Source organism: Haliotis rubra, unplaced genomic scaffold, assembly GCF_003918875.1.
Source record: "Haliotis rubra isolate DU_JTF1 unplaced genomic scaffold, ASM391887v1 Scf89, whole genome shotgun sequence".
NCBI classification, from domain to species: domain Eukaryota; kingdom Metazoa; phylum Mollusca; class Gastropoda; order Lepetellida; family Haliotidae; genus Haliotis; species Haliotis rubra.
In genome coordinates, this window is record NW_025767623.1 from 2,079,311 (window position 1) to 2,096,722 (window position 17,412).

General features: G+C 41.8%; 1 protein-coding gene and 1 long non-coding RNA gene across 2 annotated transcripts in view; one reads left to right on the forward strand and one right to left on the reverse strand.

Moving 5' to 3' along the window:
- The first annotated feature begins 8,060 nt into the window (after positions 1–8,060).
- On the forward strand, positions 8,061–13,890 carry LOC124263550. Its single transcript, XR_006894872.1, has 3 exons — positions 8,061–8,174; positions 8,692–8,694; positions 13,838–13,890. It is a non-coding gene; the product is annotated as an uncharacterized LOC124263550 (long non-coding RNA).
- An 814-nt stretch (positions 13,891–14,704) lies between these two features.
- Positions 14,705–17,412, reverse strand: part of LOC124263549 — a 29,445-nt gene continuing 26,737 nt past the window's right edge. Inside the window, exon 2 of the mRNA XM_046698207.1 lies at positions 14,705–17,063. Within this exon, the coding sequence (XP_046554163.1) occupies positions 15,193–16,236 (1,044 nt within the window). The 5' untranslated portion in view covers positions 16,237–17,063 and the 3' untranslated portion in view covers positions 14,705–15,192. The remainder of the gene's footprint in view (positions 17,064–17,412) is intronic.

Consider the following 17,412-nt stretch of genomic DNA (forward strand, 5'->3'; position numbering starts at 1 on the left):
CCAGCAATATCACGGCAGGGGACACCAGAAATGGGCTTCACATATTGTACCCATGTGGGGAATCGAACCCGGGTCTTCGGCGTGAAGAGCCAACGCTTTAACCACTAGGCGTCTCTATTCCGCTCACTTTATCAACAAACACATTCAAATTAATGTTGTAAACAAGCGTTTGCAAATCATGTAATATCACGATTTATACACCCGTGAAGGTCCGGGCTAGAGTTGATCTTCAGTAACTCATGCTTGTCGTTAGAGGCGTCTAACGGGATCGGGTGGTCAGGCTCGCTGCCTTGGTTGACACATGTCATCGTATCCCAATTGCGTAGATCGATGCTCATGCTGCTGATCACTGGATTGTCTGGTCCAGACTCGATTATTTACTGACCGCCGCCATATAGCGGGAATATTGCTGAGTGTGGCGTAAAACTAAACTCACTCACTCAATCACTATTTATTCTCAGAGGTGTGGAATGACAGGGGACAAGTGAATGGTTACACATTACGCACATTTCGTCTATTTAAGCGACATATTTGTACAAAGCTGCGTCAGCACTATTTTAGACAGACCACAACGGAAGGTATATTTGCAAACTTTCGTTGTGGTACATTTCCTTTACAGTTTGAACTTGGCAGATTTGAACGACCTAAGACCCCTTTGGAAGAACGCATTTGCATTAAATGTAACAGTAATGAAGTCGAGAACGAAATTCATTTCTTGGCACTCTGCAGTTTTTATTCGGATATAAGGTATGTCTTACGGAACGCTGTCGCCGCAGTATACCCTTCCTTTACCCAGTACACACCTGTTGATCAGGTCACTCTCATTATGCAAGATAGCCTGTTTATTAAACAAATAGCCGCTCTACTCCCACGCATGTTCAGGCGTCTTCAATTCACAAATTAACCTACCTCAGAAAAGTCGAGGAATTCCATCACCGATCATGAAACCTGAACAAAAGGAGCGAAGGTTGAACTGGTGCTTACAGCATAGAAATTTAAAGGTCACATGCAACCAAAAAATCAAACATAATTAAAACACAATTATCACTTATTCATGACATATAATATACATTGCAGGTTATGAAAAAAACATATAAACAAAATTATAAGCGTACAATCGCAAATCAAAAGTGCAATATTGTGTACTTGGGTTTACTTCCCAAGAAACGAAGCAGCCGGGATACCGAACCCAGTCAGAGCGGGTGGGTGTGCACTCAAGTGTAACGGCTGGTTCATTTGCCGATGCCCTCACGGCTCATTGTGTGTGTATATATAAAAATGTTGGGTTTTGTAAATATATGCTCATTTTTTGTGTATAACATTTGGCAATCAACAGACATCATAACATGTCATGTGTTCAAGTATCACACCTGCCTGTCTGTGTAATTACATAATGTTACAGAGACCGAACTCGGGCCATAAATCAGTGCTTTTTGTTTATGGTGTATAGCCTGATTGGTGTTAAGTTCAAATTGCATGTGGTCAGTGATCGCAGTTGTGTATTGAATATTGTCATTAGCAGACAGGCAGGCAGACACACAGGTGTCAATAAAACAAGACATTGAGTTTTGTCTGTGACAACGCCATATCTATATCACAGTTAGAAATTCTGTCAACGCTAAATAATGACATTGCTTTTAAGTATCGAACTGAGAAAGTGACTCGGTAAGAAGAACGTGTGGTGAAATAGACAAATGAAATTATATAAACAGTTTATTTACTGTCATAACATATAAAAAGCTCGCGCCTGTGAGATATCAACAAAACATTAGGAAAATAGCTCACACCAAAGCCTTCACCGAGTATTCACCAGACAGCCCGCTTCCAAGTTGCGCGAACCTATTTCACTGCGCTCGTGCTATGAGCGCAGCCCAGCTGTTGAAACCAGTTTCGAAAAGTCGGGGGAAAATTAGTGAATCGTTTGAACTCCGATTTCCCGCGGTTTTTTCCTCGCGTTATTTTTCAACTTTATAAGTTGAATTTGCATTTTTGATGATTTGTTTCGGTAAGTCCATACCGAAAGGTATCAGAATCTGCTAAGTTGTGTTTTACGTTGCATGTGACATTTAAACTGGGACAATGTGATCTTCTCAGATGAAAGTTATGTGTGGCTGTTTCCTAATACACTGAAATTCTGGACCAAACAAACTGAAAAACCTTTGTATCAGCGCCCAAAGTACAGTCCGAAATTTAACGTGTGGGGTGGCATATCTGTTTTAGTGGCAACGCCCCTCTGTGTATTTGAAGGGAATATGAACAGTGAGCGGTACACAGATATTCTCGAGGGACATTTACTTCCATCTGCTCACGTGCTCTATGGAAAGCTTTGGATTTTCCAGCAGGACAACGACCCAAAACATCGCTCAAAGCATTCACAGGCCTGGTTTCGGACCCAAATTATGACATTATTAGATTGGCCAAGCTATAGCCCTGACCTAAATCCAATAGGAAATGTTTGGGGACTTATGAAGGAAAGTGTCAATAAGACACATCTGACAAATATTGCTGAAATGAAAGAAGAGGTGGTCCGATATTGGGACAGCATGGACCACGACTTTCTAACTTCTTTGATCAGTAGTATGCCCCGCCGCATTGAAGCCTGCATTGCTGCCCATGGTGACTTGACAAAATACTAACTGTTCAACTGTCTTTGAATCTGGAGTTATGTTCTGCTAATATTCACATTTAATACGTGAGTAATGAGTGAAAAAAATAAAAGAATGATAGGACATTGACGTTTGTCGTTTTGTTGTGTTACCACATTGTCGCGCTGTGAACAGCTGTAACAGCAACAACACACGATGCCCCTACCGGCATGTCGAATTAATAGATTACCTCAACCAAGTCCCCGCGCCACTTCACGTCCCAATAAAACTACCTCACAGGGCGAGGGCAGACAGGTGGGTGTTGGTCACCAGACTGCTCACCAGCTGACCAACGGTCAAGTCCGACAGAGTTGTCTCCACCTGAGTCCACAATCCTTGCTTCTTCTCATTACTGAAAATCAATTTTGTTTTTGTTTGTTTGTTTGTTGTTTGACACAGCCCACAGCACTTCCAACTATATTTAATACAGGGGCGGTGGGGTAGCCTAGTGGTTAAAGCGTTGGCTCGTCACGCCGAAGACCCGGGTTCGAATCCCCACATGGGTACATTGTGTGAAGCACATTTCTGGTGTCCCCCGCTGTGATGTTGCGGGAATATTGCTAAAAGCGGCGTAAAACCAAACTCACTCACTCACTCCCAACCAAACATTGGAGACGTTCTATTGTTAAGAAATCGCCAATCATGTATGGCTTACTCGCTAGAAAAAAGATATTGGTCTAATCATGTTTATTGTTACCTGTTTTATCTGAATTTATTAAGTAAATTCCTAATTCCAAATGGTTGGGGAGCTGGATACTGTATGCTGATTATACGTGTAATGTACAGGTCGCACGTGGCACCATTACAAGACTCGTCCTCAGGGATAAATAGACAATTCTTAGTGTTATTTTGGACTTGACTCTTGGACAGGATTGTCCGATTGGCTGTTGATACCGAGGGAGTGAGTTTAGAAGTTTTACGCCGCTTTTAGTAATATTCAAGCAATATCACGGCAGGGGGACGCCAGAAATGGGCTTCACACATTGTACCTTCCCCCTGAAGAAATTGCACAGACTGACAAGCCCATACAAACAGGACACTATATTCTCCTTTTCTTCAACTGACATGATACGCTTCTGGCTGTTGGTGAATTGGCGTTCAGTATAGGCCTAATACACTATAATGCAAACAAAAAACTGTTCAGTTGTATTTAAACTGATTTTATTATCCACATGTGTTAAAATAAGTGATGACATATTTTTGATACTTAGCACACGTGTAATGTACCCAAGAGGCCATTTTCAGGGGAAAGTTGAGACAATCACGTGACATCAGAATGCGGGCAGCGATATTGACCTTTGCCCTATATGTATTCATACGCTTCCAGGCTTATTTAGATCGCCTTCAACATTGAAACTGCGGTACAACACAGTTAAAGATCACATATACTCTAGGGGGTTACAAATACATAAATCACTAACTGGCATCGTTATAAATGAAACCCCGTCATTAAAACTAGTCACTTCGATCTTTAATCAACTTAAATCGACCTTTTTGACAACAGTGCACAATTCTCACCCGCGAACGAAATTTCAACCAATCAGAGCGGGGCGTCTCTGTGACGTCATATGAGGAGATTACGAGGGCCGATGCAGAATTCATGTACATTTCAGGGGGTAAATTATCTTGTTTACAGGTTTGTATAAACCTGAAATCGTGACAACTGTTGTGGAAAATGAAAGCTATATGTTCTCACAATCTTCTGTCATATAATTTTGTCTCCTACTTTGCCTAGTTTCCGAGTTACAACTTGTTTTCATAGACGATTCTGTCAAAATCGCTTGGTGTCGTTAGGCCTTATTTGTATAATGACTGATCCAAATTGATCCCATTTCTGTGTTTTTTTACCTCGATATTTAATCATGTCATGTAAAATATGACGTCTATTACGCGTGATATTAAAAATTAACATTTGATTTATTTGAATCGGTAAACTAAACAACCCTATTTTGCCATTGCTAGAAGAATCTGAAATTTTACTTAGGTAAATAGGTACATACAGTTTTAGCACACAGCAAATGCTTATATGTATTTCTTATGCAACAATGAAGTTCTGTTTGTATTCTCAAAACAGTTTCGGCCCATAAGTTTTCACATGCAATTAAAATTGCATGCAATACAGCAATTAATACTCCCTCGTTGTAACCCGTGTTAGGTGGTATAAACCTACACATGTTATTTGTCATCATTCACTTGATGGTCAGTTAATGAATTTATAACAGGTATAATTAGTGGTAACACCACTTAGATTACCCGACAAAGGTTCCCATTTGACATTTCTTTTGTCTGGAGTAAATATTCAACATTATAAACATAGATCAAAGGATTAACCGATAACACGCTGATTGATTAATTACTTTTATCTTACACAGCGGATTTGTCAAAAGGTAGAGTTTATGTATGTAGATTTATTAATCTATACTGAATACACTCTGTCGTGGCTGTGTCTGCGTAAAAACAACGCCCTTCCTTCAAAGGATTAACCGCCAATACAGTGATTGATTGCTCATTATTGGCTAACTAAATGAGTCCTAAATCAAACGAAACAAGGCAGAATAGTATATAAATCATTGAATTAATTTCAAAGTTTGTATCATTATATCCATATCTTAATACTAAATGAGTAATAAATCAAATTAAAGAGATTATATTATTTAACAATTTAAGCCCAAGCTTAGCTCATTAATTTTGACAAGAATCTAAACATGACATATTAAGTCACGTCTGGGCGTTTGCTCGTCACACCCAAGACCCGTGTTCGATTCACCACATGTACAATGTGTGAAGCCCATTTCTGGTGTTCCGCCGCGGTGATATTGCTGGAATATTGCTAAAAGCGGCGAAAAACTCATTATCACTCACTATTAACGATGGCAACGATGTCATATTCATGCTTCACATGCTTAGATTTATATTATGTCTTAAAATAGTACTAGCCCGAAACATCCACGAAAATTAATCGAAGTCGAAATGTCGAAGCAACGAGAAATCATTCTGAATTTCTGCATTTCAAGTTGTTAAATACTTGACCAATTAATTGAAGCAATGAGAAAATATTGAAATAACGAGAAAATACACGAAGCAATGAGAAAACTAATCGAAGGAAAGAGAAATGTCACTGAAAAACTATCTTATCTTACAAAAAATGGCTGCTTTAGGCTTTCGTAATTCAAAGGAACGCTAACATTTGTGACATGTTAGAAAGCATAGATGCTTAAAACTATTGCATCTAGTTTTTCGTCTGACAGTGGTTGAAATAATACACCCATCAATAATTAAAATGTATATGAGTGATTGCCATATATTACTCCAGATGCAACAATACTTAAACATAATCGCGGCGGACTGTGTAAGTGGGAGATCACAAGGCCATCATTACGCCATACTCTCACCTCCATTTTTCAATGCAGGAAGGTTCTCCTCTTCGAACTTGAAGTTGGAGCCCTTTTGGCTCCCCCACAAATTGTGAAGCAAGTATCCACTTCTTTGCCTTGACCATTTTGATGTGATCCTGCTTATCTGTGTTGCCAGAGCTATAGGGGCGGTGGGGTAGTCTAGTGGTTAAAGCGTTGGCTCGTCACGCCGAAGACCCGGGTTCGAATCCCCACATGGGTACAATGTGTGAAGCCCATTTCTGGTGTCCCCCGCCGTGATGTTGCTGGAATATTGCTAAAAGTGGCGTAAAACCAAAACTCAGTCAGTCCCCGAGCTATATTTATTGAGCCGGGGAAATGACACAGCAGAAAACACTGAGTGTCCAGCAACCAACACATTCGTCTAAAGTTCGGGGATAATTTATCAGCAAATCTATGCATATTTGCGGCACTGAGGGTTGTTGGTGGTATCAAAAGACACTCGGGTGAGATTCTCTGTACCAGACAACCCCACGATTGACAGCAAGCGCGACCTGTGAAGATTCAGGTTAGAATTGATCTTCAGCAACCCATGCTTGTCGTAAGGGGCGACTAACGGGATCGGGTGGTCAGGCTCGCTGACTTGGTTGACACATGTCATCGTATCCTAATTGCGTAGAACGATGCTCATGATGTTGATTGTCTGGTCTAAACTCGATTGTTTACAAACCGCCGCCATATAGCGGGAATATCGATGAGTGTGGTGTTAAACAACAAACCACCCAACCAACCAACATCAAACGCATCGGTCTTCGTAATCGGGATACGATGACATCAACCATTTAAGCGTGCCTACCACCCGATCCCGGGATCGATGCTCATGCTGTTGATCACTGGATTGTCTGGTCTAGACTCCATTATTTACAGAGCGCCGCCATATAGCTGGAATATTGCTGAGTGCGGCGTAAAACAACAAACAAACAATCCCGATCCCGTGAGTCGTCTTTGAAGTTCCTCGATAAACTCGAATTTGTGCGTGATGTTGCATCAGAATAGCAACTAAACTCAAATAAACTCATATGCATCAACTCGCCGATGACGCTATATTGCACATTAATACAACTGAATGGAAACCCGTAGTCTGTCTCACAGTCCCTGAACCACATTATTTTCCCTACTGCTAAGCCTCATCTGCAGTGCTAAAGCCCTAAATAAAGCAAGGCTAGATTTCCTCAGGTTCTGAATCTCTGGTCTCCCTGGGGCTCCTTTTCAATATAAATGGGCTTGTTTGTTACTATCAAAACTATATATATATTCAGAGACTAAACGTTAGTCTAGGACATGAAATAAATTCCCAATTGTTGGAGGCTACCCCACGGCCCTGTGGATTGAGTGAGTGAGTGACTTTTGCTTTACGCCGCTTTTTGCAATATTCCAGCAATATCACGACAGGGAACACCAGAAATGGGCTTCACGAATTGTACCCATGTGGGGAATAAAGCCCAGGCCAACGGTCCGACGAGCGAACGCTTTATCTATAAGGCTACCCCACCACCCTGTGGATTGAGTGAGTGAGTGAGTGAGTTTAGTTTTACGCCGCTTTTAGCAATATTCCAATACCCATGTGGGGAATAAAGCCCAGGCCCACGGTCCGACGAGCGAACGCTTTATCTATAAGGCTACCCCACCACCCTGTGGATCGAGTGAGTGAGTGAGTTTAGTTTTACACCGCTTTTAGCAATATTCCAGCAATATCACGGCAGGTATCAGAAATGGGCTTCATGAATTGTACCCAGGTGGGGAATAAAACCCAGGTCTACGGGTCGACGAGCGAACGCTTTAACCACAAGGCTACCCCACCAGCCTGTGGATTGATTGAGTGAGTTTAAATTTACGCCGCTTTTAGCAATATTCCAGCAATATCACGGCAGGTTACATCAGAAATGGGCTTCATGAATTGTACCCATGTGGGGAATAAAACCCACGCCGACTTAGTTTAGCTACGTGACGGGGATACACCAGGGTAGAGAACAGAACCGTCAGTTTCAGTATGCAGGATAAAGTGTTCAGTATCAAACCTTGTGTTTACAGGATAAAGCATTTGGTATGAAGCTTTTCAGCATACAGGATAAAGCATTCGGTATGAAGCTCTTCAGTATACAGGATAAAGCATTCGGTATGATCTTATTATCTCGTGGCCTCGACTTATTATCTCGTGGCCTCGCCTTATTATCTCGTGGCCTCGCCTTATTATCTCGTGGCCTCGCCTTATCATCTCGTGGCCTCGCCTTATTATCTCGTGGCCTCGACTTATTATCTCGTGGCCTCGCCTTATTATCTCGTGGCCTCGCCTTATTATCTCGCCTTATTATCTCGTGGCCTCGCCTTATTATCTCGTGGCCTCGCCTTATTATCTCGTGGCCTCGCCTTATTATCTCGTGCCCACGACTTACTATTGATATTTATTTTCTCATTCGATGTCCCTTCTACGGTTCCGTACATAATTCCAGTTCTTGCTCTAATAAATAATCCACATTTATGATGTCCTCAAGTTTTCATGTAATATGAATATGTAATCAATCAATTTACTCTTCTGTGTATATGAGATGAGACAATAAATTTCAACTTTTTAATGTGTATTCTTATTGTTTTATGTATTAGGGAGTAACGCTACTGCCTACTATAAATTTCAGGCAGTATCCTTATTGACTCAGTCAATAAGCTTACTGACTAACCTTGGACATCTGTTCTCTTATTGACTAGGCAGTAACGCCACTGACGGAGTTTCGTTATTGACGCTAACATATATAGTATGACCAGAAATTATTGAGAATTTTAGGAATATGTTCAATTGGATTTCTAGTATAAACAACCTTGACCAGCTATCAAGTGCTTGGTTTCATTCAAGAGAGACAACTCTGTTAATCCTTATTCATTAGTTTGTGAAGAGTTATCCCCCTTCGTTTACTTGCTAGCAGACGACATTTTCAGTGATGTTCAGTATGGATGATTTAGAGAAGAGGAAGTTGATTTTAGAGTATTATAACAAGGACATCAGATCAGCTAAAGTGATTTCAAGTAGAACAGGCATCCATTTGTCCACTGTTTATCGTGTTTTTAGCACCAGGGAGGCACAGGAAGGCCCAGAAAATTTACTGTCGGTGACAAGAGGCGGCTTGGTATTCTTTTTTCTAAAAACAAACGAAGGAGTTTAGAAAACTTAAGGCTGGATATGATTGATAGAGGAACTGTGGCTGTCTGTAAAGAGACAATTAGAACTGAGCTGCATGAAATGGGTTGGCAGAAAAGTCGAGGAATTCCATCACCGATCATGAAACCTGAACAAAAGGAGCGAAGGTTGAACTGGTGCTTACGGCATAGAAATTTAAACTGGGACAATGTGATCTTCTCAGATGAAAGTAATGTGTGGCTGTTTCCTTATACACTGAAATTCTAAACCAAACAAACTGTGTCAACGCCCAAAGTACAGCCCGAAATCTAACGTGTGGGGTGGCATATCTGAGTTAGTGGCAACGCCCCTGTGTGTATTTGAAGGGAATATGAACAGTGAGCGGTACATAGATATTCTCGAGGGACATTTACTTCCATCTGCTCACGTGCTCTATGGAAAGTTTTGGATTTTCCAGCAGGACAACGACCCAAAACATCGCCTGGTTGCGGACATTATTAGATTGGCCAAGCTATAGCCCTGACCTAAATCCAATAGGAAATGTTAGGGGACTTATGAAGGAAAGTGTCAATAAGACACATCTGACAAATATTGCTGAAATGAAAGAAGAGGTGGTCCGATATTGGGACAGCATGGACCACGACTTTTTAACTTCTTTGATCAGTAGTATGCCCCGCCGCATTGAAGCCTGCATTGCTGCCCATGGTGACTTGACAAAATACGTAGAGGGTAATGTCCGAGTAACTCTCCATTCCTTAAAAAATAATGGAGCCGAGGCCCCAGAGTTACGAGGATATTACCCTACTTATATTACATTTGAAGTATTGGGAATATTTCTGTTTTCAAAATTAAATGTCAAAATGACAAAATGAAGGTTTTATTTTGAAACTGGTACACATCGCTCCATTCCTGAAAAGTAATGGAGCGAACAGACAATGGAATGACGTCACAAATGTAATTTAATAACTGTTCACCTGTCTTTGAATCTGGAGTTATGTTCTGCTAATATTCACATTTAATACGTGAGTAATGAGTGAAAAAAAAATGAACAATTGGTGGGACTTTGACGTTTGTCGTTTTGTTGTGTTACCACACTGTCGCGCTGTGAACAGCTGCAACAGCAACAACACACGATGCCCCTACCGGCATGTCGAATTAATAGATTACCTCAACCAAGTCCCCGTGCCTAACGCTGAATATATTCCAGACGCCACTTCACGTCCCAGTAAAACTACCTCACATTAAAAACTTAACACATGCCCCATCTCCCAACCAAACGGGGCGGTGGGGTAGCCTAGCGGTTAAAGCTTTGTTGGCTCGTCACGCCGAAGACCCGGGTTCGAATCCCCTCATGGGTACATTGTGTGAAGCCCATTTCTGGTGTCCCCCGCTGTGATGTTGCTGGAATATTGCTAAAAGCGGCGTAAAACCAAACTCACTCACTCACTCCCAACCAAACATTGGAGACGTTCTATTGTTAAGAAATCGCCAATCATGTATGGCTTACTCGCTAGAAAAAGACATTGGTCTAATCATGTTTATTTTTAGCTGTTTTATCTGAATTTATTAATTAAATTCCTAATTCCAAATGGTTGGGGAGCTGGATACTGTATGCTGATTATACGTGTAATGCACAGGTCGCACGTGGCACCATTACAAGACTCATCCTCAGGGATAAAGAGACAATTCTTAGTATTATTTTGGACTTGACTCTTGGACAGGATTGTCCGATTGGCTGTTGATACCGAGTGAGTGAGTGAGTGAGTTTAGAAGTTTTACGCCGCTTTTAGTAATATTCAAGCAATATCACGGCAGGGGGACGCCAGAAATGGGCTTCACACATTGTACCTTCCCCCTGAAGAAATTGCACAGACTGACAAGCCCATACAAACAGGACACTATATTCTCCTTTTCTTCAACTGACATGATACGCTTCTGGCTGTTGGTGAATTGGCGTTCAGTATAGGCCTAATACACTATAATGCAAACAAAAAACTGTTCAGATGTATTTAAACTGATTTTATTATCCACATGTGTTAAAATAAGTGATGACATATTTTTGATGCTTAGCACACGTGTAATATACCCAAGAGGCCATTTTCATGGGGAAGTTGAGACAATCACGTGACATCAAAATGCGGGCAGCGATATTTACCTTTGCCCTATATGTATTCATACGCTTCCAGGCTATATTTAGATCGCCTTCAACATTGAAACTGCGGTACAACACAGTTAATTGTAATCAAAGCCTTCTGAAGAGTGGGCCTAATATTGAAATTAACACACTCGCGTAGATGTCATATTGTATTTACAACTCTCGTGCTAGAAAAATGAAATTTCACTCGCTCTCACTCGGGAAATACAATGTAATATTTTCAGTCTCTCGTGTTGTAAATACAATACGACATCTACGCTTTGGGACAAATCTCTATTTATTCCTATTTTGCACAGATCATAAACATTTCTGTAAATCTGACAACACATGCCATTGTACCAGATGGGAAAGTATACTAGCATAAAAACACATGTCAAATTGGACAACATTCTTAATTGAAATAACACCAATATATTCGTTCGTCGTTTCACGCCCCACGAAGCAATATAACCTCGGTCTGTAAAATAACCGAATTTATCATCCACAACTGTGTTCCACAGGAGATATTGCTTGTGTGAGATCAAACAATATCTCCTTGGAGATATCGTTTTGACAGTAGATTTTGTACAATGCCCGGACAATGATATGACGTCATGAATTTGATGACATCACAATGCTATGACATCGCTCCACTGCAAGTCTATTGGCAGTACCCTGTTCCGAGATGTACATTTTTCACTGAAAACGTTTTGATGATAAATAGAATTTCACCCTCGTGTCTTCTGATATCAAATATCTCAACACTTGTTAATAAACGTAAAAGTATCCTCGGCAAGCCTTGGATATTTGTAACTTTGTCAACACGTGGTGATATATTTGATATCAAAAGACACTCGGGTGAGATTCTCTGTACCAGACAACCCCACGATTGACAGCAAGCGCGACCTGTGAAGATTCAGGTTAGAATTGATCTTCAGCAACCCATGCTTGTCGTAAGGGGCGACTAACGGGATCGGGTGGTCAGGCTCGCTGACTTGGTTGACACATGTCATCGTATCCTAATTGCGTAGAACGATGCTCATGATGTTGATTGTCTGGTCTAAACTCGATTGTTTACAAACCGCCGCCATATAGCGGGAATATCGATGAGTGTGGTGTTAAACAACAAACCACCCAACCAACCAACATCAAACGCATCGGTCTTCGTAATCGGGATACGATGACATCAACCATTTAAGCGTGCCTACCACCCGATCCCGGGATCGATGCTCATGCTGTTGATCACTGGATTGTCTGGTCTAGACTCCATTATTTACAGAGCGCCGCCATATAGCTGGAATATTGCTGAGTGCGGCGTAAAACAACAAACAAACAATCCCGATCCCGTGAGTCGTCTTTGAAGTTCCTCGATAAACTCGAATTTGTGCGTGATGTTGCATCAGAATAGCAACTAAACTCAAATAAACTCATATGCATCAACTCGCCGATGACGCTATATTGCACATTAATACAACTGAAAGGAAACCCGTAGTCTGTCTCACAGTCCCTGAACCACGTTATTTTCCCTACTGCCAAGCCCCATCTGCAGTGCTAAAGCCCTAAATAAAGCAAGGCTAGATTTCCTCAGGTTCTGAATCTCTGGTCTCCCTGGGGCTCCTTTTCAATATAAATGGGCTTGTTTGTTACTATCAAAATTATATATATTCAGAGACTAAGCGTTAGTCTAGGAAACCCGCAGATATGAAATAAATTCCCAATTGTTGGAGGCTACCCCACGGCCCTGTGGATTGAGTGAGTGAGTGAGTTTAGTTTTACACCGCTTTTAGCAATATTCCAGCAATATCAGGACAGGTAACATCAGAAATGGGCTTCATGAATTGTACCCATGTGGAGAATAAAACCCAGGTCCACGGGTCGACGAGCGAACGCTTTAACTACAAGGCTACCCCACCACCCTGTGGATTGAGTGAGTGAGTGAGTGAGTTAAGTTTTACACCGCTTTTAGCAATATTCCAGCAAAATCACGGCAGGTAACATCAGAAATGGGCTTCATGAATTGTACCCAGGTGGGGAATAAAACCCAGGTCTACGGGTCGACGAGCGAACGCTTTAACTACAAGGCTACCCCACCACCCTGTGGATTGAGTGAGTGAATGAGTTAAGTTTTACACCGCTTTTAGCAATATTCCAGCAATATCACGGCAGGTAACATCAGAAATGGGCTTCATGAATTGTACCCATGTGGGGAATAAAACCCAGGTCCACGGGTCGACGAGCGAACGCTTTAACTACAAGGCTACCCCACCACCCTGTGGATTGATTGAGTGAGTGAGTTTATTTTTACGCCGCTTTTAGCATTATTCCAGCAATATCACGGCAGGTAACATCAGAAATGGGCTTCATGAATTGTACCCATGTGGGGAATAAAACCCACGCCGACTTAGTTTAGCTACGTGGCGGGGATATACCAGGGTAGAGAACAGAACCGTCAGTTTCAGTATGCAGGATGAAGTGTTCAGTATCAAACCTTGTGTTTACAGGATAAAGCGTTCAGTATGAAGCTTTTCAGAATACAGGATAAAGCGTTCAGTATGAAGCTTTTCAGTAAACATGATAAAGCATTCGGTATGAAGCTTTTCAGTATACAGGATAAAGCGTTCAGTGTGAAGCTTTTCAGTATACAGGATAAAGCGTTCAGTATGAAGCTTTTCAGTATACAGGATAAAGCGTTCAGTGTGAAGCTTTTCAGTATACAGGATAAAACGTTTAGTGTGAAACTTTCTGTAGACATGTCAAAACGAGAAGAAATAAGATAGATGGAAACTCTTGTGATACAAATATTTGGAAATATCCCTGTTAGGAACGAAAACTATCCTCGCACTGAAAGCATTTTCGGAATTCTAATTATGGGGATGATTCAATTACCAAGACAGATTTGGATCCCATCTTTGTGTTTGATAGCTGCATATTTTTTTGTTTTATAGCTGGGTACTTAGCTGCCATAAGCCAATTCGCAACAAGGAAGTTTGAGTGAGTGAGTGAGTTTAGTTTTATGCTGCGACAGTCTGTAAATAATCGTGTCTGGCACAGACTGACTGACTGACTGAGACTGGTTTTACGCCGTTTTAGCAATATTCCAGCAACATCACGGCGGGGGACACCGGAAATGGGCTTCACACATTGTGCCCATGTGGGGATTCGAACCCGGGTCTTCGGCGTGACGAGCCAACGCTTTAACCATTAGGCTACCCCACCGCCCCCTGGCACAGACAATTGGGATATGATGATATGTGTCAAGCAAGTCAACGAGCGAGACCACCCGATCCCGTCAGTCGCCTCTTACGACAAACATGGATCTCTGAAGATCAATTCTAACCTGGATCTTCACAGGTCAAGGAACAGAAAACCGAACCAGAAAACAAACACCTCGACATTTATCCCTTTTGGCGTTAAAAAAGTGTTGCAAATATTCACAACGATGTCACATCGCAGTTTTTGTGGTCACTGCACCCTGGCTGCAGGCGTTTTGGAAATACAGAAGTCAGAATGCATCGAAAATGTCATCTTCTACCCTGAGTATTCAGATCAGATCTTAACGCAGAGAGCAATGGAGTCTTGATTTTAATGAGATTGTTTCACTTATATTGTTTTCTGAAGTTCTACATTTTAATGAACTGCTTCCACCTAAGTAAGGGAACTTCCTTACTTCCCCAGATACTGACTTCCATGAGATCGCTGACTCAGATTGTCTCCCTCAGATCATAAACAACCCCACCCCACCAACGGATCACTAACACGTAACTGGTTCACTTACGTCACAAAATGGTTAATTTCTATAGTGATATAATTCAAAATACATATTACTTTAATTCACTTGCAACACTCATCTAATGGTCAGTCCCTGAATTATCACGTTGTCTTCTTCCAGAACACATCCCCGGGCCATGTACTATAATCCTTCGTGTCCAGAAGCTGATCAGTAGCTGGGTGATAAGGCTTCATGAAATATCTGGTCAAGAAGTCGATTATCTCCCTTCCATCCGGGTTTTTCCTGTGAGGTCCCCATTCGAGCTGAAGATATCTCACGTCGACCGATTTGAAAAAGTTATCTCCTCCGAGTAGTACCTTTGCTTCATGAGTCTCGACGTCGAGTTTGATGGCGACTTTCTTCAGTTTGAAGACTTCTAGCACGTCGTCGAGCAGCACGGCCTGAGCTGTCTCGCCTGATGACGATGCGTTTTTCACATATGTTCCGCCGACGTTTCCCTCATACGTTCCGAAGCCGACCTTGAACCTGGTCGACGACAAAGCGTTATGAATTACATAAACATTCGGGTACTTCCCAGCGCGCACTGAGTTGCACAGTTTCTGTACATTTTTTAATAAGGGTTCCACAAACAACACCGTCCGTCCAAGCTTGGCCATGGTTAATCCATAAACGCCAATGTTACCGCCTATATCCACAAACTGCAGGTCGCCATCTTGTTTTACAATGTCGTGGAATCTCCTGACTTGGTCGTGCTCCCACACCCTGCCGTCGATGACATTTCCCGACACCCACACATCAATCTTCTTTGGGTGGACAAAGATTGGCAGGTCCCCCGCTACAGAATGAAGCACGGTCTTCACGTAATGCTCATCCCCATCGCACGTACCATCGTCACGTGACCAGTCTGTTGCTGACCTCGTGACCACCGTGGCGCCGACGAGTTCGGACTTCAACAGGAAGTCACTTTTCCCAGAAAGTGCGGGTTTGTCAACTGGTTTCTTGTCACCGACTGCAGCAGCAGCAACAGCAACAACCCCTATCGGCACTTGGGAGACCATTGACATTCTGTTGACAGCTTGCCTGTTGGTGTGAGACAAGTTAAAGTATAGAATGGTCCAGAGTGATGCTAGGACAGCGAGACAGAGCAGTGCGTTGGTTCGGTTGCAGGTAATTGTCAGCCTCATCTTGATCCAATAATGCCTTTCACCTCTTCCCCAAAATTGACTTCCACAACTTCTCGGAAATGTACAGATTGGTATACTCTATCCAAATCAATTTCCTGCCGTGAAAAGCATTTTTGTGAAAGGTACACTAACCAGGCTGTCTTTCAAACAGATGAATCAATGTTTGTAGATGTTTGTGTGCACATACCAACCGTCCGCAAAGTGATGATTGAAGCAAATAATCCAATATATATCCAAGCAATATATCCTACCTCAGTGAAACGAATATTATCACGCAATATATCCCATCATAGAGAAAACACAGATATCACACCATATATTTTTCCTTTGTTAAAACACAGATTTCACGATATGTATCCTTCCTTTGTGAAAGTAACGATATCAAGGTTACATACAACTCGATGTGAAAGCAGTGATATCCAAGCAAAGCCCTCCTTTGTGAAAGAATATATATCACATTATATATCCGTTCTTTGTGAAAGTCATGATATCCAAGCAATAAACCTTTTCTTTGTGATAGCAGATATATCACGCTGTGTAATCTTTTTTGTAAACAGTGATATCTGAACACACACGCTTCCTTTGTGAACGTAGTGATATCCAAACTCTGTTGTATTTCCTTCCCTCCTTGCAACTGCGTCTCGTCTGTAACGCGGTCGGTCTAAGACAGGCTCCCAGTCAGGCGGTAGCTCAACGTGCAGTGAAGTTTTGACATACAGAACCAGTTGATTGTCCAAGCAGCAGGAAGTATCTCATAATACTGGGTTACTCATGATCTACGAAATCTAACGCCTCTGATGGTGTAGTTGGGGTCGTCTATCCGCCGCCTGAAACAAACACAGGTCGAGTGAATGAATAGAAGATCCAAACAGGATATGTACATTAGCTCCGTAGAAAAACATTTCCCGGGTATTCAATCTAAATTTTGTAATACTATAGGCACATAGTTGCCTCGACGTGTACAAGTGTAACTTTATGTCTGTGTACACAATGTATAAACAATATGACTGTAAGGTAAATCATCAGATGGTCACCTAAATGTCCAGCACATCTGATACACCAGAGTCACACAGTGTTATTTCAGTGCGAAGGGTCACGGGTTCACCTGTCCATGTTTTCTGAAGATGTCTGTCATTTGCAGGATTGATGACTGACGCCTCGGGGGACACAAAACCA